Genomic DNA, 23,935 nt, shown 5'->3' on the forward strand with positions numbered 1-23,935 from the left:
ACCTATCCGAAATCTTGCAGGTGCTGCGGCACCTCAAAGCCCGACGACAGACCATGCGACCGTGCGACTTGCCAATGTTTGCATAGCCACACACGATGCCTTCGGAGTAGATCGGCCTAGCCTTTCTTGTCACCTTAGCTTTTGTAAAGGACGAACTCCACGTCAACGTGTACATCGGGGAGTGCGAAGACTTGGGCTAGCTCTGGGCGCAGCTTAGCCTCCATCTCTTCGTCTTCGACTCGTCTGTATTGGAAGCCCTGCCGATATCTGCCGTAATACACACGGACAGTCATGCGAAGATGCTTCAGGCCGGGTAGTTTCCAGTACAGGTCACCCAGGGATGCAAAGATGTTATAGTCCCAGTGAGATTGGATCGCAGGGACTTGATGGATGTCGAGAGGAGGGAATGACGTGCGGGGGTAATCGTTGTCGTCCAAGTCGAAATCCACGCTTGGGTCGTCAACGTGGTCCTTAAGGGTCATCTCACCCAAGCTGACTGAGGACACAGCCAACCGCGCAACGTCGGGCAGTGATTCAATCCAGATGAAGAAAGGTCTAGAGTGTCCGACCTGGAAGGTGCTCAATGCGTACAAGAGTGGCCATGCCTCAAGATGTATTTGGCGCGACACTCCCAGCAACGGCGGGCCAAAGGACGGCTTAGTCCTATAGTGCCCTCGCTGAGTCTCCTCGTAGAGTTGGAAGACCTCGTACACGTTGTCGTTGGCATCTCGCTTCTGGTGAGAGTTACCGACATACCAGGTTGGCGTGCCGAGTACGTAACCGTAGATCCGATTCCGTAATTCACCGGGTAGCTTGAGCAGCGGGGAGGTGCGTTGATTGCGTGCGGCGCTGTACATTATTAGTACCATCACCATGACGCATGGTAGTGGGCTTTGATACTTACATTGCCTCCTTCCAGGGTGAGCTGTCGGTAAGCACGACCATCTTGCAGTGTCGTTGGTTGTCCGGGGGTTGAGGGTGGGAGGAGTTGCTGAAAGACGACCACAACAAGATATTGATAGCGTAAAGCTAGGCGAGACTGACATGAGAGCGATTAGGCAACGAGATGACGTAGGGCGGTTTGCTCCGACCGCCTTCACCTCGGGCTAATCGTTCAGTCGCAGTCCTCGCAGCGGTATGTGGTCGCGTATGATGCCTCTGCTCGATACATCCAATGACTCATCCTCGCAAGGTAGCTCACAAGCATACCTGGAGACCGGTAACATTTCCATCAATACGTATTCAATCAAAGCTCAAGGGTCGCTATCGCTTCGCGCGATGTCTAACAAGCGCTATATACTATCAACTAAAACCGTGTCCGACAAGTACATGCACGTCCATACTCACGCAAATCTTCGGCCGCCCAAAGATCCCCTCGACTTCGGGACGTAGCTGCGCGATGGCCATGGTTTTCGCGCGCTGAATGGCCGCGTTATTCGGCTTATCCCAACTGGCCGCGAATTTGCTTACATTAAGGACGAGATGAATGTGTTCAAGGCCCGGTAGGAGAGCATACAACCCATCCACTCCATCTACCATGCGCATGTTGTCTACAGGCCCGCGCATCCGCATAACGCGAGGTTCTCTATGCGGGTGTCCCGCAGTCCACCATACAGGAAACCTCGTCTCAAGGACATCGTTCGTGATCTCGCCGCAATGACCTTCATTCAATCGGAGAGAGCGGATCGCAGATCTTGCGGGTTCCGGCAGCTTGTGCAACCACCACACTAAAGCGTCGATCGAAGTGCCTCCATAGTAGTCCGCCTGAAATGTGTTCAGCGCGTAGGGGAGTAGCCATGTCTCTTGGTGTATCTGACGACAGACCCGGTGAAGGGTAGATCCGAAAGCCCGAATCGTCGGTTGACCACACAGGACACATTCGCAATCGTCGTGATAACGTGAGACTTTCCGCCACGCATAGTCTCTGTGGCAGGTGATGTGCCAAGTGACACCGCTATCGATGACGTATGTGTAGATTCGATTCCTGAGCTCTCCGGGGAGGTTGAGGAGGGGAGAGTTGGATTGGTTCATCGCACCGCTGGCAGTTGTTAGTCGCCAAGAACCTCGGGGCGTCAGATGTAGAGTGCGGAACTTACATTGCTATTTGCTCCGGTCCAGCCTGACTTAGTACCACCATGTTTCCGATGATGATATATGCGATGGATCTAGGAGGGAAGGAGTCTTGGTGGGAATCGACGCACAGAAATGAGATCACAAACCACAGGCAATTCGCCGAGTTGATGTGTCGGACTGTGGACCCACAATGTCGTTTTGGAGAGCGCACGACGCGAGCTGCAAGTGGTTCAGGCCTTCACAGTCCACGGTGCCTTGTTCTGTCATGTGAACATGGTTGCGCGGATGTGACATTGCTTTGTAGCGCGAGCGTTGTGAGCTGGCAGCCTAATTGTCGGATCGTAGCGCACACTTGTTCTCATGTCGGCTCTCCACGCGCGTAGCTGTCGTCGAGAGTTCTCTTTTGACCATAGATACTGTACAAGTCGCTACGCTCTGGAGCTATCCGGTAGTCATGATAGCCTACAGCAGATACAGTAGTGTGTTCGTCGTCGTAGTAAGAACTTGTAGCATGTAAGATCATAGATGCTTATGCATATGCCTTACATGACTAGCACGTTTGACAAATGAGGAACACAGACGGTCCAGCGCTTTCCGTACCCGCGCGCCCATACATTTTTCAGGCCCTGTATCGCAGTAGGAATGTTTCGAAACTGCGTACGTGCGTAGATTGATTCCATGCGGTGCACGAAAAAGTCCCTTTGACTCCGATCAGTCGAAGCTGCTCCAGCAACAAAGCACACCCAGACGAGCGCGTGAGAGCCACGCGCGTCAGGAAGAATTTTCGACATCATACCGATGAGCTGCTGGACCATGTGTGCTTGTATCGTGTCATGGAAGCTTGGGATTGTATCGACGTTGGCTGCGCATCGCATGTAAATGTCACATGCGGAAACGAAACATCGCCGTATCAGATCCGCAAGGCGTCGATCTTCGCTATTCTCTTGGAGATGCGTATATGATAGCCACTCCATCAAAGATTCAGAAGCTCTCATTGTCGTCAGCAAACCCGCCTCCTCGCCGAGCAACGGTACGCCATACGATATATTCCAACTATACGAGGAAACCAAGCCAGGCCGCTACAAGTCGAAGTCGTTCTTGGTCGCTATGTACCTTTAAGGTAATAGCTCTTGAGCAGCTCAACGACGACATCCAAGTCCTGCGGCCCTCTTACACCGCACCCTAACATGATACCCTTGAAGCTCTTGACACCGATTGCCCTCTTCACCTTGTTCCACTCCATGTCCGTCAACTCCTCTTGCGCTGGCCAGAACGATACATTAGAGGCATTCAACTCCTCTACCTTCTTCTCTCCTCTCCACTTGTGTACAATCCAGGCAGACTCCTCAAAAGTACCTACATTGATACCTCGGATTGCTCTTCGCAGACCGATACCGAATCTAACAAACTTCTCCCGGATGATGTATGGTTTCGCATCCTTGAGGTACCAATTGTTGAGCTCGATGTTGATTTTTACGTGCTCGTTCTTCTTGCCGTACATGAGTAGGCCATGGAGGATTTCTCGACGAGGTAGGAGCTCAGGACCCCAATTGGTCTCGTATGTGACCTTGCGGAGCTTGCGGTCGAGACACGAGTCGCTAAGCTCGAGAACGTTGACGAGATATAGACCCTCTCTAGGTTTAGCGACAAGATGTTTTAGGGAGAGCTCGAGAAATTTGGCTTCGTTGCCAAAGGCCTTGTGGATCTCGGCTATGCGGTTGTACGGCGTGCGCTCGCCAGCAACGTCTTGGATGACGACCTTTCCGTCTTTTGGCGACGAAATGACCAAGCTACCGGGCCCGTCGAGAACATACCTCCACACTTCTTGTCGAAGCTCAGCAGGCAGATCCAGGAGCGCACTCTTCCTATCAGGCTCATGGCGGGAGTAGGAAGTCCCCTTGATAGAGAAGCTCCCAACGTCTTCACCGCGCATCGCGAAACTGATCGAGACGCACTCGCGATCTACACGCCAAAGCGCTCGGATATCCGCGTCGCCGCCTATGCGCATCGTCGATGCGTCCAAGGACAGACTGGAACTGGTCTTAATCGCGCCAGTAGTGGTATCGAACCGAAGGAGCTTCATGGTGGCGCCGTCCAGTGCAATCGCGACGCGCTCGGCCGATGTCTTGTTGTTTTTATACCATCCGGTATAACGCCTAAGCGTGGCGGGATCGATTGCCATTGCGACGATGGTAGGATGAGTAGAGAAGTTATATGAACGAGAGATAGATATCGTAGAGTAGGTAGTAGGAGAAGGTGTCGTGCAAGCCGAAGTCGAAAAAGCGGACAAAGCGCGGGTGCCTATTGATACAAACGCTCGCATGCTGCTTCACTTTCACTTTTCACCATATGACGTCGCGGAGGGCTAGGCCAATCTGCGAAGGTAATGTGTCTGATCACGCAAACGATTGCAAAATTTCAGGATATCATAGCCCATCGTCGAAGTTTGAGGTGCCACATCGCTACAGCTAGAGCACAAGACCTTCGGTACAAAAGTATCGCAAAGAGGAGGTGCAGGTATTCAGAATTGATCTTTCCAATTCGAGAGAAGACATACACAGTGTCGAGAGGGCGTGACTGGCGCCCTGCGACCTGCGGTCTCGGTCTTTAATGCCCGCGCGCGCTTTTCCGGTTGAACGATATGGTGTAAAGCGTCCGAAGCACAGGTTTCAAAGGCTTTACAGACTCTTCGAGTCGGTCTCTTCGCACAATGGGTGACTGTCGACGCTATGGGCGCGCAACGACTGAAACTGCGCTCCTTGACCGTCCTCAGCGGTTGAGCTTACCCTTGCGCCTGCTGCCTATCAAGACACAGCCCGAACACCGATGACGCAACGATGTACCTTCTGAGATAAGCAATCACAAAGGTTATACTCTGTGGAATAACATTTGTGGGTTTATCCATATTTTGTGCAGATCACGATAGTGGCGTCGCTGTATTATAGTCTACCTAGGTAGTCTTCGCCTCGCGGAGCTCTGTCAACTCTCTCCGCACTTCGAAAGCAACCCTTGTGCCTTCCTCAATCGCACCGTCGATAAAGCTCCTCCAGCCAAGTGCCCAATCCGAGTTAGCAAACAGCACATTCCCATGCCTCTGACGCATATGATCCAGGTGTTTTGCAAGGAACCCAGGTGATGAAAAGAACCACGCGCCCTTCGCGAACTCATCTTTCGACCAGTTCTGGAATACTAGTCTCTCAATCTTAGGCTCGTCTTTTTGTTGCACAAACATGTTTGTGACTGCACGCTTAGTTGCGTCGATGTCGCCCTCAGGGTTGATGTGTTTGTTGCTGCCGCCAAAGCAGACGATATGTGTGTTGCCTGCGGGTGTTGTGCCATCCCCAATGGCATACATGAGCTGGTTGTGCGGATATGTAACGCCTGCCCAGGAGCGGAGATCTTTGTTCGCAACCTCTGCATGGACCTTGACGGTCTGATTGACATGACCTATCGCAGTAGCCTTTCTTTTTCCAGTACTAAGGGTGGGATCGAAAGTCACGTCGCCTAAGACGTTCAAAGGCAAAGCTGAGATTAACCGCGCTGCGTGGTACTGGCGTCCATCGCGTGTAGTGACTTCGACTTTGAGGCCTGTGTCCTTGATGTGCTCGACTGGGCTTCTGAAAGCGTACGCGAGACGCTTGGTCAGGAGCGCTTCCTCGAAGAATTCGATTGCGAAGCTTGATTGTCCGCCTTTGAACTTCCAGGTGATCAGCATGTCCATGCAGCCTGCGTAGGATTAGCCGCATATAGCCCACCAATGCATGAATTCCAGAAGACTCGTAGTCGCAAGAGTGGCTCCACTACATAATAAGATAAAAGATTCGATGGCTGCGCGCTCCTGTGGGGATAGTGATGGCGCGATCTCATCGATGCGGTCTTGAGCGGAGAGATCGTCGAGTTGGATTGCAGTGGGGACATGAAACGTATCGTATGGTAGAGGCATTACATTTTTTCCATGAGCGCCATCGATGTTGGTGAACTTGTTTAGCGCCGAGGTAAGAAGCTCATCCTTGGCTGTGTCAGTAGGTGAACAGCTTTGTAGATCGGCAAATGGGAACGGACCTCCTTATCATGGCTCATAGTAGAGCCTTGAGACCAACGTTCAATTCGTAGTGATCAACACTATGTGAGAAGTCGAACGACTTCTCCACGTCATTCATCATCCGATACCTTACGATCTCCCTCCAAGTGTTCGACTGGCCCCAATGCACCCATGTGCCTCCCATTTCGAATGAATAACCTTCGATGTTCGATGACCATGATCGGCCGCCAATGCGATCCCGACCTTCGAGTAGCAGCACATTCAATCCTTCGACTGCAGCGTTGCGCGCGGCTGTGAGGCCGCAGTAGCCAGCACCGACGACAATGACATCGTAAAGTTCGTCAGTGTTGGAATTGTTCGTGGAGGGTGTTGTAACGCCAATGGAGGGAACGCCAGCTGTCAGGCCAGACGTAGGCGTCCAAGTGTAACCATCGCGGGAATACATGATACAATACGGATCAAACCTTGGAATCGATAAGAGAGACGCTGGATGCAAGCCTTGGAAAATTGAGCGGGGATTGTCACTTTAAGAAAGCGACCGCTTGTAGTGTTACAAGTCCGCATCGGCTTGGCCATGTTCCCAAACCAAGTCCACTATCAAGGGCTGTTTCTTTCCATTTCGGGGCATTAATGTGAGAAAGCGGTGGCCACGGCGCTACCAGGTACTCCGACGAAGAAAACAGGTCCGACCTCGGAACCTTGGCAAAGAAAAGGTGTATGCATGCTACCTAGGCTCCATCATACTTCCTTGATGACGAGGCGTTTTGGCTTCTGGCGTAAACGAAGCGGCGCTTCTGACTGTTATCGTGTCACTTTGGCGCATCGTGGACGAACGCGGTCAAAATTAGGGTGGGGTAGTAGATGCTTGGCGTCTCCGATTAGCAGCCTATTTGGGACATAGCGCTTTGCAGCAGAGTGGGTCATCGTCGCGCACCCGTACCACCGACGTATGCTGGCAAAATCTACTTCGGATTGTATACAACAGCGTTTGGCCTCAACATGGCTGCCGATTCTCTGCCCGAGAACCTCAATGGAAGCCCGACCAAGACCCGTGGAGCCATCCGTCTTAATGAAGCATTCGAGCGTCTGCGCTGGTCGGTCTTCAAGGACATCACCAACATCCTCGTTCTCGATGATCCAAAGACTGCCCTATCGCCCTTCGACGGTCACGCTATCGCATCAAAATCAGCTTCCGGGATCCCTCTCACCAAGATAGCCTTCAGCATCGACGAGCTCAATCAGTTCGCAGCTCTTGAAACAGGTTTCAGCGATGACGAGTTCGACGAGCCTGGTTTTGAGGAAAATCGTCGCTATCAGCGACCAGAGCCCTTACTTGTTACCAGAGCAGATGGCGGTACTGTCACAGTCGCAGACGTCGTCCAGCAACTATCAGTCTACTTCCTCACTCACAAAGAAGACATACTCATGGCAAAAGCCTATACGAATGGGGATATGAGCGACCATGGAGCGGACGACGATCAAGCCGCCACTAATACCCTGGCCAAAGATCAGGGTGCGTCTCCCGGCACGAGAGTTTTCTTTGACGGGTTCTTTGGTATCATAGAGCCCAGCATGGACTCTGTTCCTGTATGATTGTGGGCCAAGGGGGAGGGTGCCTCGTATCCATTAGATGACAGACTCCGACAACAGACACTCTGGGACTCAAGCTCAGGAGTTGGCCTGGACTTACAGTCAACATGGTGCTCTCGTGTCCTGCATCCTGTCGCAATATCACCCTCAGCCGCAGACCGCGCACTTGCAGACCCTTACGCGTAGTCCTTGTGTGAGCCTCAGGAGCAGTCGCGTAGTGTCAGTGCGGTGAGATCTGACTCAAGTTACATCACGAACGCCATAGATAGAAAGACTGGGTCAGATGAGGTTGTAGAAGCGTATAGTTGCGTCGGCACTAGAGCGTGAAGATAACTCACTACATGATCTGGAAAGACGCCTTTCGCTGGACACCGCTATGATCTTCGGAGGTGACGCTGACCTCGCTCGACACGACAATAACATGCTTTCCATCTGATTTGGCGGAGTCAGCCTGCATAGGATGCATGGCCACAGCATCCCCTTTGATCATGTCTTCCTCACTCTCATTGTCAAGCGTCAGGCCCCCGAAAGTGTGCGGCGCCCGGTGCGGCGCCCTTCGGCTAGCCCGTTTTCCACCGGGCCCGGATCCGCCCCCAATCGTTTCGAAGTCACTGCCTGGAGGCTCTTGTCCTTTTGCGTTGCTGGAGCCGATTGTACTGGGTAGGAAGGGCGCGAGCCAGTTCTTCAGCAGTGGGAAGATCATTGGCAGATTGGTGGTAAATATCGCGATGAAGGTCTCGCGAGTGCCCCAAGAGGCGGTGAGCTCAGCACTGTTCAAAGGGTCCTGGAGATCGGTTAGTGTTGAAGCCCACATCCTGGCGATCGTGCTACTGCGTCTTACCGTGATAAGATAGATGCTCTTTAGTATCGCACACACAATAACGAGCATGCCAGCGCCAAGCACGAGCATAGCGGCAATTTTCTTGTACGTCCTTAATCTCGACTTCCATAACATGGGAATCGGTATGAGTAGCAGATACACGTCGGTGGACACGTTGAAGACGAATGTAACCCAGATTAGGCGCTTCGATATCGCTGCTTGACACGAGTTTCCGGGGTCGGGACTGATCTGCCAGTAGTGCCAGAATGGTCGACAGGAGAGGTATATGGTGAATATGATGATCACGAAACTGATGATGATGGACGCGAAAGCGATGTAAATCCGGTGGGTGTACATCCCGAGGCCAGCCTGTGATTCATGTCAGTCAAAACTCCCAGAGCTACTGCGATGGATATGCACACCGTGAGACGAAGGTAGAAGGCTGCTACACATAGCTTGAGAGACCAGAGTAGGCAGGCAGAGGTGGTCCAGCCAGCTACCTGGATCTTAGATCCGATGACTCTGAAGCTCGGTTAGCTACGTGTGCGCCGCGGACCACTCTTTTGTTCCTTGCGCGCCAGGATTCCTTCGTGTGTACCTCAATCTATACTCGGGGTCGTCTTGCGTCAGCGCAGCACGCTCTTTCGGCGTCATGCCATCATTTGCGAGACCATGTACGTGCACTCCCAGGCTGTACCCGAGGCTGCATTGGGCGGTGTAAATCAGCTGGTAAATGGTTCATTAGCAAAAGAAAACGTATGAAGCAAAGCATTCGTTGCTACTCACGATAGCAATCCAAACTAGGTAGTCATCTACCTGTAGCTCGCGGACGCCCACAGCGGTGATCCTAGCGTATGTTCGCAGACATGTGAAGGAGACAGCGAGTGCATAGAGGGTCCACAGCTCCACGATGCCCATGGCGTATTCTGCAACGACGGTGTTGAATGATCGATTCAAATCTGATCCATCACTCTTGAACTCTGGGTCGGTCGGTATAGTCGCAAATCCAGAACCTCCAGAACAAAACGGATGGAACTGGATCTGTATCCGAGACGTTCATGGCGTAGTCTAACTCGATAAAATGTCAGCTAACAGATACCCCGTGTAATCACATCACATCGGCCCGAAGTCACATTGGCACCCAATCTGAGTGCGCCATCCGATACTTTGCAGAGAGAGGAAGGCACAAAGCGGCGCAGTTCTTGGCTTGCCCGGCTATAGCTCAGGATCACGCCGAATACGAGCAAGCCTTTCGTCGCCGTCTTGTTTGGCTCGTTATACAACACTTGGATGTTCGCATGGCTGAAGAGACCAGTGTCTTCAATGGTCACGTCCGTGGTCCAGCCGCAGCCATAATGCGCGCAACGATGGCAGCATTGCGCATTAGGTATTCGGCGGTGTCGTTGGTAAGACAGAAGTTGGCATCTATGCCTTCGATAAGTCTGTAAAGTACGAGGGTGCAAGCTTTTCAGCAAAGAAGAATGTGGGTGAAAACGCATCTCCATTAGCGCATAGGAAGCGGCTGTTGGCGTCTGGGCGGGCCAGGGCAACGGTGCGGCTCGCGGCATCTTGTCCGAGCCCCGAGCCAATCGCGGTGATGCCTGAGACCCACAAACCTCGATTACGTGCAAGCGCGCAAGTCGCGGCGAAGACAAGATCATCGTAGGATCAGATTCGCGCCGATTGTGTGACCGAGCTGAATCCTTCGATGCAACTCATCCCGCCTTCACGCCTTCTGGACCCTGACGATATGCGTGCTGCATGGCGGCCCGGAGGTCTTCCTCATAGAGCGTGATGCTTTTAGCCGACAGCGCAGATGTCTTCTCGTATTTGAGATGCCTCGAAGCCACATTCCAGGATGGTGGTAACTCACGGCCGTGTTTTGCATTCTGCTTGACATCTCCCCACCGGCATCATGTTTGCAAAAGTTTTGGCACCGTTGGCTGTCGCAAGCTTGTTTCTTGCCAATGTCTCGGGAACCCCTACCTCGCCATTCGACCTCTTCTCTAGGACCCCCGCAGCAGGTATCGACGTGAAGTCATTAGCACCGTATCTTTCTGCCACCGCGAAGATTTACCTCCCCGATACGAAGGAGTTTGCTACTTACACCACCCGATGGTCTAATCTACAGGCTCCTACGCCGAGCATTGTAATCGCCCCGGGTACGGAGAAAGACGTTCAGAAGATTGTGAGTTTGTCCGTAGGCGATAATGCGTGGGAGACAAAAAACAACAGCTGATACGTCCACGGCAGGTCAAGTTTGCGAATGATCACAACATCCCATTCCTCACCTACAATGGCCATCATGGGACGCTTACGACCTTGGGCAAGATGGACTATGGTATCGAGATCTATCTGCCGCAGTTGAACTCAGTTTCCATTGCCAAGGATGGAAAGTCAGCGACGATCGGTGGTGGAGCCAACGTGAAGAACCTGACAGACACTCTGTGGGACGCTGGAAAGCAGACTGGTAAGCTTTCCAATTTCACAATAGACTCGGCCTGCTTTAACACCACTCAGTCACTGGCTGCTGCGAATGCGTCAGCTACTTGGGACCAGCCCTCGGTGGCGGTCACGGATGGTTCCAAGGCCACTATGGTCTTATCACCGACCAGTTCCTTTTCATGAATATCGTGCTCGCAAACGGAGAATTGAAGACGATCGACAGTAAATCAGACCTGTGGTGGGGTATGCAAGGGGCTGGCCACAACTTCGGCGTTGTTACATCCGTTACCACAAAGGTCTACGACATTGAGCACTACGACTGGGCGATCGAGACGATTGTCTTTAGCGGTGACAAAGTCGAGCAAGTCTACGAGGCCGCCAACAAGTACATTCTTCAGGGTGGGAAGCAGTCCGCGGATATCCATGACTGGACGTACTGGCAGAATGATGCAAGATACGATACCGAGGGAGTAAGACATATATCGATCCTGAAATGAACTATTTTCGCTAACCTGGAAGCAGCCCGTCATCATCATCTACATCGTCCAAGAGGGTGTTACTAAAGTTGATTCCAAGTATACCGCGCCCTTCCACGACATCGGCCCTCTCGCCGCCACACCCCAGTCCGGCACGTACAAGGATCTCGCAAAGTGGACAGGCATCGCGCTCGAATCGCCTCCATGCCAGGACTTCGGCTTCAACAACCCCCGGTTCCCAATCTACATCAACTCCTACAATGTCACCGCGCAGCGCAAGGCCTGGGATCTCTACTCCTCCGCCGTCGCCGGAGCCGACAACCCGTACTACAACTCCATATTCATGTTCGAGGATTACGCCAGTGGTGCTGTTCGCGACCGTAGCAACGATGCTAGTGCGTTTGGCTTCCGCGACGCGCACACCCTCGCTGCGCCTCTTATCATATACAATTCGACTGGACAGGCGCAAGACGAAGCCGTCAAAGAACTCGGCACGCAGCTTCGCGAGATCATTCGTGAGGGTACCGGGTCTAGCGAACTACACACCTATGTAAACTATGCGTATGGTGATGAGGGGCCAGAGGCTTGGTATGGTCATGAGAGCTGGAGGCAGAAGAAGCTGAAATCGCTCAAGAAGAAGTATGACCCCAAGGGGAAGTTCAGCTTCTACGCGCCTATTGCGTAGGTGTTCATGATCTGAATGTTGAAAAAGTAATCAAAATACATCACAAAGCCTATGCTCGTCCCAATTTGACTGTGATATCCAGGTGTGCCCGCAGTGTACATGAACTTGTGGGTCTGGGGAAAAGGATATGATACAATACCCTGGATACCGCACGCTATTCTACAGCTATGTAGAGGCCACGAACGAAAAACCTTGTCGCTGACGTTCTTCTTCTGGTATATACGGCTGAGCGATTACCACTCGTACCTTCTGCTCGGTAGATTGGCTTTTGGTCCCATCGCCTAGCTGCGTATAAAAACGGTAGTCTCTTTCTGGACAGACTCCGAAATGTCTATCAAGTTTCTTAAGACCAGGAAAGTCTTGGAAGCCGATTATCCCTCTTGGTAAAAGCAGTGACATCGTTGGGCGTGGGTGCGAAGGATTTGGACGATCGGCAGAAGAGGCAAACAGGGTGATAGTCGTGATGGCCCAGCGACATTCCCTCGGAAAGTTGGTGAGCCAATTGCGAAGATCATCTTTTGTCTCACATCGAAAGTCACTGAGTGACCATGGTAAGAGACGGGCTTCGTTATATATTTGTCGACAGACACGAAGCATAGCTCGGTGATCGTTGCGCTCAGCTTTCGGAGTTTTGCAGGTCAATTTACGACGCGTATCGACATGCCATGTATTGCCACCCAGGGTAAAGTCGTAGATCCTGTTACGAATCTCTCCCGGGAGACTAAGCAAGGGTGACAAAGTGCGGTTGCTTTCGGTACTGCATACTCGTTAGCTAATCAGGATCGTCTGTGGGTATGAGAAACGGACATTGCTTGTAATTGTGCCATGCCGCAGTGATAGGATCCTAGTTGAGGTTCTTGTCGGTGGTGTGTAGAAAGGCGGTCGCGTTCTCTCGAGGCCCAAGTCGGAAGATTGATATACGACAGCAGTGCCAGGGCTGACCTCCGTTGGCCACTGGTGAAAAGCCTCACAGAGCCAGCATTGAAGCACTGCTCCTTTCTTCACTTTGTGCAACAGACATGAGCTTTCACCATCCGGTTCCTTACTCATCGGTCCCAATCGGACATGTCAACGTGACTCGACGAACGAAGCTGGCTCGACGGCTCCAGGTTGCTATATCTGGTCAGCTGTCATTTCAGTGGCTTTCCAATGCATGCGTTTGCCGTATCCAAAGGCGTCACAACGATATGAGAACGTCGCGACCAGCTACATATGTTCGGTGGAGGGTGATGTTGGGGCGACAAAAACGCAGGCAGCAGATAATGGACACTTCATTGCCGCGGCGTTGGTGTTTGAGTCAAACAGACCACATACCAAGAAACTAAGCGCACATGTCTGGGCTTTAGATCAAGAACACCCTTCTGGCGACCCTCATAACGGGGCTCATAAGTCTCTTCATCAGGCTTGGCGTGGGTTCGCCGGTCAAGAACCAATCGTACACCATTGCCCAGGCTTCATTCCCGCCAGTATCGAGGACATCTCCATGACAAGGTATAATTCGCTCGATCTGCCATTCCGCCACTTTCTTCGCATCGCGTCGCATCAAAATATAGTCAACGGTCGCAATATGGTAAACGAGGCGTTTCGCCCATATCGATCGAGGGTGTGCACGCTTCGCGAATTCGCGCGAGAAAGGACCTTGGTGCGACGAGCTAGGATCATATTGCTGACAGAAGGTCAGCTTCCGATGTCGCGTACGCGTCCGGTGATTGCGCGACATACCTCGGTGCATGGTAGATTCATCATCAGATCAGACTGTATCAGTGTCATCGTCGGCTTGTGATACCAAGCGACACAGTATGTGATGAACCCCTCAAACAGTACGGTCTCGATGTCCTGCGCAAAGTCAAACTGGTCTTCCGGACTTGTCCGCCAGTCCTCGTAGATGTAGTCCCACTCCACGTCTTTCCTCTTGCTGTCCAGACCCGGAACGCCGATTGTCTTTGCTTCTGGCCATGCATTGATATAGTCCTTCACATACATGTGATGCCCAAGATCACACGCAACGAGATCAACGCCTCCAAGCTCATTCAGCTTGTCGCGCACCGCTTGTTCGAGCAGGATAGGGTTGAGGAGAAGGATGCGGTTGTCGTGCAATCGGATGGCTGTTGCCCGATTGCCTACAGCGACGAACTTGCGGTAGCCGAATGGCGCGAAGCGGTTGAACGGCGCGGAGAAGGTCGTGATGGCGGGCGTGACGTCGCGAATGGTGAGCCCAGCGGAAGGCATGCTCGCGTCGAGGTGTGTTCGGTTTGAAGCTGTCTGAGCCTTGTATCGAGAAAATCTCGGCGGTATCGATGATTGTGAATTAGGTATGCGAAGATACCTAGGTAGCGTCTAGAAGCGACGCGCGTGAGGGAAGTTTGGAGATCCATGATGTCGTCATGACGCTATGCGCTGCGACCAGAGATTGAGATACCGGGTCGTAAGACGCTTACAACGAAGCTACATCGTAGAGGCAATGCTGCGCAATGTGGGTAGCAGTATACATTACCTGTTCCACATGTTACTTGGATGTGCTTGTGGGTGTGAAGTAAGGTGACTCAAGACTTGACATTCCGGCGCTGTAGAGGCGGATGTGTCCGCCTAAGGCTCAATGCTATGATCCTGTCCAAATACCGCAGGCCTTTACCTTATCACCTTCGCATGCCATCAGACATAAGAGTGCGATGACCGTGGCCTGCGATCTCGACTGTTAGCTCGAGCTTAGGCTTTGGCGCTCGCGAGCTCCACGAGGCAATCGCATTCATTCGTGTCTATGCAGCAGTGAAAGCATGTAAGTCATCTACTGCCAGCTTGCGAGTGCACATGACGTGTCGCGACGGGAAATCGTCGTGTTGAGGAGTGGACAGTCGTGATGCGCGTGTAGCGAGGGCTGGCGCGCGGCATCGGCGCTCCCTGCTCGGGCCGACACCCGGCCGAGTGCTGCACTTCTCCGCGACTTCAACAACGTCACACGGTACACCACCAGCACTGTAAGCTGCCATCAGCGTTTTGCGCTCGCGATCAGCATTCAAATCGACTGAATCTGGAAGTCGCGTTCCGGCTTTGCTTCCGCACGCAAATGATTGTACTTACGTAACACCACCTCCACGTGATTTACGCAGCTGCCGCGCTTACTCAATCACCTTCACCTTCACCATCACTGCTGGTATATCTGGCTGCTGCCTGGATCGCCTTGGCGTATGGTCAAAGCTCCATGCGTCTATCTACTGCCTCGCCTTCCTCTCTTTATCTTCCTCCAACACCAGACCGCGCCAGGGTAACACTCGACGACGCCCCCCGCTCAACACGCGCGTCTTCGCTATCAATCTTCTTTTGTCCTCCATCGGAACCGAGATCGGGGTAAGTCCCTCTCCCTCCCACAGTTAGTATTAACACATCAGGCACTTCGCTTGCGACTTCCCCAATCGCCTCTCCATCTTTTCAGACATCATCGACACCAGGGAGTGAGTCAGGTCGGCTGAACCCCAGCATCGTGGCTCGCCCTGGTGGCATCCGACCGCGTCCAGCGTGCGGTGGTGCAGTGTGCGGGAAAGTCAAGTGGCCGGCTCCCCTTGACTTACACTTCGCATGAGCAGGAGAATGCACGTGTATCGAGCGTGCAGGACCCTAGCCGACGACATTATGAGAGCGGCTGGTCCGACGATAATGCACCGTCGATGAGACTGGCACCCTGTTCAGTAACTAATTGCAGTTTACTGTAAACTCGACGAGCTGGACTCGTCGCGTGGATGGCAACAAGACAATATGCCCCGGCGCATCACGTCTTCTGGGTCAGTCAGGTAAGCAGGATCACACAGTGTCTCTCTTTGCTCTGTCCTGCTGGGTGTTGCGACCTCGCGGGTACGTGTTCGCCCAAGGTCATTCCCCGTCCAGATCCTCATTATTGTGTCATATGAGAAGATACCTTTTTTCATTGAGTCTTCACCAGCTTCTGGTGTGGCTTGAGGACGAAAGCAAAGTTTTGCGACCTTAATAAGCTGGCCTGTTAGAAGAGACGGGGCGGTAGCAAGAACAGACTTGGCAGGCGTTCAACATACACAGTTCGGTATACAATATGTGTTGAGCACACTGCACGTGTGAACGAGCCCAGGATCAACTCAACGTGATATCGAAGTATACTGGAAAATCTATGAGATATCCGGGAGGTGGTCAATAATCTGGGCAGATCTAGACGCCGCGGTGAAGCAGCCGCTGCCAGCCCACATGTCTACCACAGGTTGCCTTGAGGCATGTCTCAGTGCAGCCCGACCTTCCATGATCTTTTCTATCGTGTGATCTTGCACGGCGCTTGTATTGGTCCTACGAATGTTCTCTGGGCGCGACCAATGAGAGGGCGGCTTCCGCAATGTCCGCGCTCATCACCTCTTCACCTTCACCTCTGCCGTCAGCGACATTATACCAGCCAGAGGCTGGGGGACTCTAGCACATGGCCCAAGCTTCCCAGCTTATCTACTTGGCCGCCATTCTCTCTCTTTCCTCCTCCGACACCCAACGGCGGCACTCGCCGCCGGCTCAACTTTAGAGCGCGCGCGCCTGCACATTGAGCTTCCTATCTTCTTCAGGTGCGATGGCGCGTCCTCACTGTGAGTCCCTCCAACTCCCTCCCGTAATGTTAACACATCAAGCACCGAGGCTGCGACCTTCCCATCGCCACTTTCGTCATCCCAAACAACGTCCACATTAGGAATGAGTCCGGTTGCCTGAGCCCCAGCCTCCGGCTCGCCGAAGTGGTATCCAGTTACGTCCAGCGTGCGAGCGATGCAGTGTGCGGGAAAGGCGAGTAGCTGGTCCGCTTTGCTCACACTTGGACGACTAGGAAATGTACGCATATTGAGTGTACGTTTACTGGCGACGACATTGTCGGTACGGCTGACCCCGTCTTCGATGCACCGTCGGTGAGACTACGGCAACTCTTCGCGGGGCAGAAATCCCGGTAAAGCAGATGAGCTGGATCTCGTTTGCGGTCTGCAAGATGGTGAAGCGCCCCGGAGCGTGGACCCTGATTAGCACTTAGAGAAGGTGGAATCACAGGGGGGGTCTCTCTGTCCACTGGGTGTCATACCGCGAATGAGGCTGGTTCCTCTTCGCGGTCAATCCCCAGCCATGATCCTCATGATTGTGTCCTTTGGGATGCGTTTCGTTACGGTGTTGATGTCATTATCGAATGGCAAGTCCGCTCACGATGCATCGCCGTGCGAAACTACTTTTTTTCATTGAGTCTTCACCATATACTGGCGTTGCTTGAGGAAGAAAGCGACCTGTCACGGCGGACACCCAAGGCAGATGTTAAGGACTGAGGCATATAAGTCCTTGTCGGCCTCGCGCAGGGTCAGAACACCACCTCGTAGTCCTCAAGCTGATGTCTCCCCTTGGCAAGATCGAGCAACAGCATGTATATATAGTTGTTGGGCACTTACTTGCCGCCGCGTGCGTGGGCATCTAATCTCACCAGTTCACAGTTCAAGGTACTGTATTCGCAAGACCGTAGGCCTTTATGTTATCATATTTGCGTACCTCCGATATGTCCCTTAGAGATTAGGCGGCGTCCGTACAACCTCGCTGCCATCATACATCGTCGACCATCCGCCACCGTCCACTCATCAACGCATTGCTCTCCTCACAGCTCTCATCCGCCAACTTCCTACTCCCCTCTATATCCACGACTGGCAGTCTGACTTCGAATCTCTTCCCTTCCGGCGGCGCTGCGCCCTCGATCTTGTACGGAAAAGGCACGTACTCTGGAAGCAGACCCAATTGTTTCAGCGCCGTCGCATGGTCCCAGCTGATGTGTTCATGACACAGTCGATCACCGCGCATAGCAACGACGCTGGTGAACGGAATGGCTAAGGATTTTCCGGTGGGAGGGATACCGGGAAGCAGCCAGGGAACTTCTTTGGTGTGGGTAAGCGTGAAGATGAACTCATCGATCACACGGTCGATGCCTACGGTTCGGGAAACGAGGGCAAGGGCGGTGTCGGGTGGGTTGCTGAAGACGAAGTGGTGCGTGTAGAACGCCGTCAGTCGCTCTTGGCCTACGCCTCCGCTGGTGGGTGGTCAGTATCCACCTGCAATGCGGATATTGGAGGATGGTGGTTAAGAGATACGTACGTCATAGTCGGGATGTGGTTGACATATGGCTGATCCACCATCGTAGCCATCGTCTTCTCCACATCCCTCTCGCCGAACTCGAACTTGGTGTGCTCTTCCCAGACAGCCTCCAGATCGAAGAAAGGGCCACCAAGCAGCGGCTTCAAGAAAGTCAGACTTCTCGTGTGCGCAATGCCCGCGCCTCGCTTGTTGTAGTACTCGTCGCTTGGAAGTACCCATTCAGAATCTTTTGTCGCGTCTTCGTACCGGTAAGTTTTGATGATGTTCTCCAGAAGTGGCACTGCGTTCTCCGAGGATGATTCTGGAACTAATGAACATGACTCGCGGCGATGAGGGTCTGGTAGCCCCGCGACGTGTATTAGTTGAGGTGGCAGTGCTGTCGAGCTTAGTGTGGAAAGACTTTTGCCGCCATAAGAGATGAGGGCCTTGATCGCGGGGTTTTGACAGGCAGCTTCTTCGAGATAGTAGGGAATCCTTGATAGATATGCTGGTAACGATTGTCAGTATGCGGCCAGGGTGGCTGTACACGATGCGAGTGAGAGTCGACGCACATATCAGTCCAACACCGTTGCCGAACTCGCATTGCTCACAATCCCTCAATACGTCCAAGGCCTTCTGGAGAGGAAACTCGCCATCGACTTTGCCCGGTACCAGCAGCTGCGAGACAGTCAGTATTTCGACCAAGCCATCACATTTCCTGTCATTCATCACGCGACATGTTCCATACGTCCATCCTCATGCCCACTTCACCAAGACATAGCAACATACCTGCACAACCGCGAACCCCTCCTCCGCCCACTTCTTCAGCGGCGGCGGATCCAAACACCCCTCTTTCGCTTCCCTCGCCGCATAATGATTCAACACCAGAACCAAACCCGGCCCTTTCCCTCGCCTCGAAAGCGGCGCCTGGAGTGTGATATCCGATGTTATGATTTGAGGCTGCGGTGGTGGGGCCTGCGCCAGCGATGACGATGGTGGGGTAACGGGCGCGCCACCCATGATTGTCGGGACTGCGATGTTTACTTTTTCTGTTAAAAGGGAAAAGGGTGGATTGGTGGAGGTAGAATTAGATGGATAATGGCGGATACAATGGGATTGTGTCGAACAAAGGAAATAACGTTCCTGACACCTTCCTCAACGAGTGCAGACGGGTAAGTGTGGGGTAAAAACGACGAACCGCTGCTCCCGCAGTCACTACATCCCATCAACCACCAGACAATCCTGCGCTCATCAGCTATGTGAGCCCCTCGCATGCTAGCTTGCATCTGCGCGTGTCTTGATCCTGCACAACCACGTCCTCCCACATCTTCTCATGTAACACCGACTCGATATGAAGTCGATCGCTCCCGCATGTAGATTGCTCGTGTCGCGCAAACCCCTCTGTAAGAACCAAATTGGGCGATTCCGCGCTCATCGCACGGCATCACGAGATGGTGCTGTTACACTCGATAGCGTTGTTGACGCGTGCAGGTGGGACTTTTCTGGGTCATGTGCGAGATGCTTCATAGATGAAGTGACGCGATTGGGTTGATTGCAGCTGGAGTAGTGTGGTCCGTGGCATGTTAGTAGGTATCAAGGGGATTTGAATGCGAAAGAGCGTTAGATTTGGGGTTTGCCAGAATCGCATTAAAAGCTGTTACATCTATCTCCAGAGAGACGCAGGCAGGGCATACATGTCTGCGCAGGACCAGGCACGCATTGGCCAGGCTACCGAGGTATGCATCGCATCCAATCAACCTCCTCGACAGTATGTGTGTCGCCAAACCCACGCGGAGACAGCGCCAAGCGGGATACGTTGATGTCACGTGGACTCTCCGTGCATAGTCAGGTGCAAACGGAGAAGCCGGTGTGCAAGGTTATGAGCGCGGAATTCTATTCGTCCACATGAAATTGGAGCGTTCATATCCAACGCGTCTGTTAGTCCTCTTCCTCGACGTCGCCATCTCCTTCCAACGACGAGCATACCCAACATCACGATGCACATCTAACCTGCCCCCAGCCTTTCACGCACGACTCCAAAGAAGTACACTGGCTGGTACCGCACCAAGAACGGCTACCGCGCTGTCGTTACATCTTACGGCGTTTCTCTACATCTAGGCAGCATCAGCCATGTCTGCGACAACATCCTCGAAACCTGGGACCTAAGATGGACCAACATACCTATGGTTCAGAATTGGTGGTGATTCTGCAGAGGAACGGGCCCTCAACGCTGAATTCCAGGCCTCCAAGCCTTGCGTCATCAATACAAGCGAGGTGTCACAAATCCGTGACAGACAAGACGGTTTAGACCCCATCCAGGTCTGCATGCGCATAGTAACACCAAATCGATAGTTGTCTTGCCGGTTATTGCTATTCCTGTCGATGACGTTGCGATACAAGATAGGTACGTCTGTCAGAAGCATACGCTTGCGACATTAGAATAGGACGCCGAATGTTTTGACCATTTGCTGACTACAATGTAAGAAGTGGCAACGGTTATGACAAGACGTCGTGCAATGAGAGCTCCCGGGTGGGCATCCGTGTTGCATCTATCTACATCTTGAGCCAATGTCGTCGCTAGGCTGCTGTGGAAGCTACCTCAACATCGCTCGTCCGTCCTTTGAGTTCTTTTAGTACCTTCGCTGCGATCGCGACGGCATCTTCAGGAAGACCTGTATTCGTTAGCTACCATCTCCAAAACTGTAACTCTGAAGCGCACGACTTGCCAGCAACTCTCGCGACCTTCAACGCATGGCTCTCGCGATTGACACCCTTCCTCAGCCGATGCACGTATGAGAACTTGCCGTCTGGCTCTTCAAGGACATCGTTGCAGTAGCAGCCCAACTTCGCAAAGTCCTTTGTCATATCCGTGAGCGCGTGGAAGTGCGTTGCGAAAAGTGTTCGGCATTGGTTGACGTGGTAGAGGTGGTGGAGGCAGGCGTACCCTACCGCAATACCATCCTCGGGTGTGGTACCCCGCCCAACCTCATCCATGATGACGAACGAGCGAGGCGTGGCCTCTTTGAGAATCTGCGCTGTTTCCAGCATCTCGACCATGAATGTGGATTGATCTTGGTACAAGTTGTCTGCTGAGCCGACGCGACTGAAGATCTTGTCGACTAGGCCGATCTCTGCGTACTCTGCCGGGACGAAAGATCCGGTCTGCGCTAAGATGGAAATGAGCGCATTCTGGCGGAGGTATGTACTTTTTCCAGCCATGTTTGGGCCAGTGATGAGCCAGATGCGCTCATGGTCGCCGAGTTGGCAGTCGTTGGGGGCGAACCTGCGGCCTTGTTCGCTGAGGCCGGCTTCGACGACAGGATGTCGACCACCGACGATGTTATGCGATGGCTCTGCACTCAGTATGGGTCTGATGAGATCTTTCTCCATCGCGAGTGTAGCAAAGGCGCATGCGACATCAAGCTCATCGAGCACAGCGGCGTTACGTCTAAGTTTCACAAGGTTGTGGACGACACCTTCGCGCAGCTCACCGAGAACACGTTGCTCTTCTGATCGGATCCGGAATCGTGTCTCGTCCATTTGCGCGCCCAGTGAAGTCCACTCCGGGATCTGAAACGAGCGGGTAGACTTGCTGCTACTCAAGCTTCTTGGATAAAAGGTAGTAGCGCGAGCTGCGTCCTTGCCCTTAACGTGAGCAATGTGCGCGAGGTTCGGAGTCCACTTCAACACCAAGCTTTCTGTACCCATCTTTTGACGCATCTCTTGTTCCAAAGTGGCCTTTGCTTCTGTCATCTTGTCCAAGCTCTTGTGAAGGCGTTCAAGTGTCGCGCTAGCATTGCGCTTCATGATATGAACATCTTCCCGTCCATCGGTCGCACTCTTGAAGCTCCCAGTGATCATGGTAAGTTTCGTCTGAACGCGCTTCGGTAAGCTCTTCAGATCTTCTTCTCCAGCCTCGCGACCGATCACATCCTGGGCCAAATCGGACATTTCCTCCGCATCTTCGTTCTCCATGCGGTGGTACTCGGAGAGACCGTCTTCGTCGATCGCATGCTGTATGCGGTTTGCGAGTTTAAGCGGTTGCGCTAGATCAAATCGACGCTCTAACATCGAAATGCACTGTCGTTTTCGGGTATCCGATGTGGCTGGAGCTGTGTCGACTGGAACAGAGTTCCTCGAAGTTGCGTGCTCGTGAAGGACGTCCACTATGCTGGAGGTGACAAGGATGGTCTTCGACAGCTCCATAAGGTCATCCGCGTCGCCGCGGCCATATGTGAACTTGGTGACCAATCGTAAAGAGTCGAAAGTTTGCTCCAAGAGTAAGATGATGTCCTGACGGAGTTGCGGGTACTGCATGGTCTCCTCTACGAGGTCAAGTCGATCATTGACCGTTGATAACGACATCGACGGCGCCGCTTGGATATGTTAGCGATGGATCGGTGTTATTGGCGTGCTTCTACTTACATAACCGCTCAGTAAGGAGTCTAGTACCGCTTTTGGTGACCGTCTTCTTGAGTGCATGTAGCAAGCTTCCTTCGTAAGTACCCTCGCGAATTGTGGTTCGGATCTCTAGCGCTCTCAAGCTGTTCTTGTCGATACTCATGTACTCCTCGGCTTGATGTCGTACTGGCGCGCGCAGTCGTGTCCGTGAACCAAGGAGTTGATGCTTGACGTAATGTAACAACGAGCCTCCCGCTGCTACCTCACCGGGCGTGAAGTTGGCTGTGTTGAAGTCTTCCACGACGTCTTCCAACATCGGTATCCAATCGTCGATGGTGGGCGGCTTTTCTGAGGGTTCCTGGAATGTGATGACATGTCCGTCTTCTTGCATGATCGAAGCGATACGTGAGTGATCCTGCTCTTGAAAGATGCTGTCTAGTACAATTTCTCGGGGTTTGATACGGGCTACCGCGGACGGCAAGGATGCGATATCTGTGCTCTGAGTAAGAAAGTCGCCACTTGACAGATCAATCCAGGCCAGGCCGACCTCCGTACGGGGTAAGTTGAGAACAGAGGAGACACTGGAACTGCCAGGACTCTCCTTCACAGCCTTTTCCTGCGTGAGCACTTCGGGATTGACATAGATGCTGAGGAGATAGTTGTTCTCCCATGGGTCCATGAAATGCTCATCGATCAGTGTACCTGGTGTCACGATGCGTGACACTCTCCTTGTGTACTGTGGCTCTCCCTTTGCCCTTGTCGGGGCATCGTTGAGATACTCATCGCTAACAGCGACATGTTTATTGAGGTCTTGGACGAGAATCTTTAGGTACCGGTCCAGTTGGTATGCAGGGAAGCCTGCCTGACGGTGTCAGTTTCATGATAGGTCGCCAAATTGAACTACTGACCATAGAGACGGCGGGCTTCTTGCTACCTCTTGAAACCTTCCTCTTGGACTTTTTGATGTTCAGCAAGGGCGCAAATTCGTCCGCATGCTCGAAGTACAGCTGCAGCCTGCATTAGCTCGGGACATGTCGCACAACCTGCATGCTTGCCTCATAGAAGCCGCCGACGCGTGTGACTAAGACGCAGTGACTGAACTTGAGCATGTTGTTGCGCACTTGCTGTAACAGCGGAGGGTATTCCGGTTCGGCATCATCTTGGGGTGGTAGTGCCTCGGCCTCCAGAGGTCCTTGTTGGAGGTCGTCAAGTGTCACGGCAGACTTCCTTTTTGCGCCACGACATTGCGACACCGGGAAGCATGCTTGACCGACGAATGGTGTTGCACGTGGTTTCGCGATCGGACGCGT

The 23,935-nt window shown here is 52.9% G+C and overlaps 9 protein-coding genes across 9 annotated transcripts; 2 read left to right on the plus strand and 7 right to left on the minus strand.

Annotated features, from left to right (window-relative positions):
• Nucleotides 1–134: 134 nt before the first annotated feature.
• On the minus strand, nucleotides 135–945 carry J4E87_009853 (uncharacterized protein; the record flags this gene model as incomplete). Its single annotated transcript, XM_049381427.1, has 2 exons — nucleotides 135–849; nucleotides 905–945. The coding sequence occupies 2 exons, from the start codon at nucleotides 943–945 to the stop codon at nucleotides 135–137; spliced, it is 756 nt and encodes a 251-aa protein (XP_049228755.1).
• Nucleotides 946–3,178: 2,233 nt separating this feature from the next.
• J4E87_009854 (uncharacterized protein) lies at nucleotides 3,179–4,255 on the minus strand (the record flags this gene model as incomplete). The annotated part of the gene is made up of 1 exon (XM_049381428.1): nucleotides 3,179–4,255. One exon carries the CDS (start codon nucleotides 4,253–4,255, stop codon nucleotides 3,179–3,181), a length of 1,077 nt encoding a protein of 358 aa, XP_049228756.1.
• A 768-nt stretch (nucleotides 4,256–5,023) lies between these two features.
• Nucleotides 5,024–5,794, minus strand: J4E87_009855 (uncharacterized protein; the record flags this gene model as incomplete). The annotated part of the gene is made up of 1 exon (XM_049381429.1): nucleotides 5,024–5,794. The coding sequence occupies one exon, from the start codon at nucleotides 5,792–5,794 to the stop codon at nucleotides 5,024–5,026; it is 771 nt and encodes a 256-aa protein (XP_049228757.1).
• Nucleotides 5,795–7,114: 1,320 nt separating this feature from the next.
• On the plus strand, nucleotides 7,115–7,708 carry J4E87_009856 (uncharacterized protein; the record flags this gene model as incomplete). The annotated part of the gene is made up of 1 exon (XM_049381430.1): nucleotides 7,115–7,708. The coding sequence occupies one exon, from the start codon at nucleotides 7,115–7,117 to the stop codon at nucleotides 7,706–7,708; it is 594 nt and encodes a 197-aa protein (XP_049228758.1).
• A 334-nt stretch (nucleotides 7,709–8,042) lies between these two features.
• On the minus strand, nucleotides 8,043–9,443 carry J4E87_009857 (uncharacterized protein; the record flags this gene model as incomplete). Its single annotated transcript, XM_049381431.1, has 5 exons — nucleotides 8,043–8,489; nucleotides 8,547–8,894; nucleotides 8,948–9,047; nucleotides 9,124–9,251; nucleotides 9,312–9,443. The coding sequence occupies 5 exons, from the start codon at nucleotides 9,441–9,443 to the stop codon at nucleotides 8,043–8,045; spliced, it is 1,155 nt and encodes a 384-aa protein (XP_049228759.1).
• A 997-nt stretch (nucleotides 9,444–10,440) lies between these two features.
• Nucleotides 10,441–12,131, plus strand: J4E87_009858 (uncharacterized protein; the record flags this gene model as incomplete). Its single annotated transcript, XM_049381432.1, has 4 exons — nucleotides 10,441–10,713; nucleotides 10,779–10,995; nucleotides 11,046–11,440; nucleotides 11,493–12,131. 4 exons carry the CDS (start codon nucleotides 10,441–10,443, stop codon nucleotides 12,129–12,131), a joined length of 1,524 nt encoding a protein of 507 aa, XP_049228760.1.
• Nucleotides 12,132–13,473: 1,342 nt separating this feature from the next.
• On the minus strand, nucleotides 13,474–14,360 carry J4E87_009859 (uncharacterized protein; the record flags this gene model as incomplete). Its single annotated transcript, XM_049381433.1, has 2 exons — nucleotides 13,474–13,797; nucleotides 13,854–14,360. 2 exons carry the CDS (start codon nucleotides 14,358–14,360, stop codon nucleotides 13,474–13,476), a joined length of 831 nt encoding a protein of 276 aa, XP_049228761.1.
• Nucleotides 14,361–17,702: 3,342 nt separating this feature from the next.
• On the minus strand, nucleotides 17,703–19,244 carry J4E87_009860 (uncharacterized protein; the record flags this gene model as incomplete). The annotated part of the gene is made up of 4 exons (XM_049381434.1): nucleotides 17,703–18,180; nucleotides 18,246–18,732; nucleotides 18,797–18,902; nucleotides 19,014–19,244. The coding sequence occupies 4 exons, from the start codon at nucleotides 19,242–19,244 to the stop codon at nucleotides 17,703–17,705; spliced, it is 1,302 nt and encodes a 433-aa protein (XP_049228762.1).
• Nucleotides 19,245–20,909: 1,665 nt separating this feature from the next.
• Nucleotides 20,910–23,674, minus strand: J4E87_009861 (uncharacterized protein; the record flags this gene model as incomplete). The annotated part of the gene is made up of 4 exons (XM_049381435.1): nucleotides 20,910–22,600; nucleotides 22,650–23,487; nucleotides 23,534–23,632; nucleotides 23,666–23,674. 4 exons carry the CDS (start codon nucleotides 23,672–23,674, stop codon nucleotides 20,910–20,912), a joined length of 2,637 nt encoding a protein of 878 aa, XP_049228763.1.
• Between the last annotated feature and the right edge of the window lie 261 nt (nucleotides 23,675–23,935).

This window comes from Alternaria ethzedia, assembly GCF_023757985.1.
Source record: "Alternaria ethzedia strain BMP 0044 chromosome Unknown scaffold_40, whole genome shotgun sequence".
NCBI lineage: Eukaryota > Fungi > Ascomycota > Dothideomycetes > Pleosporales > Pleosporaceae > Alternaria > Alternaria ethzedia.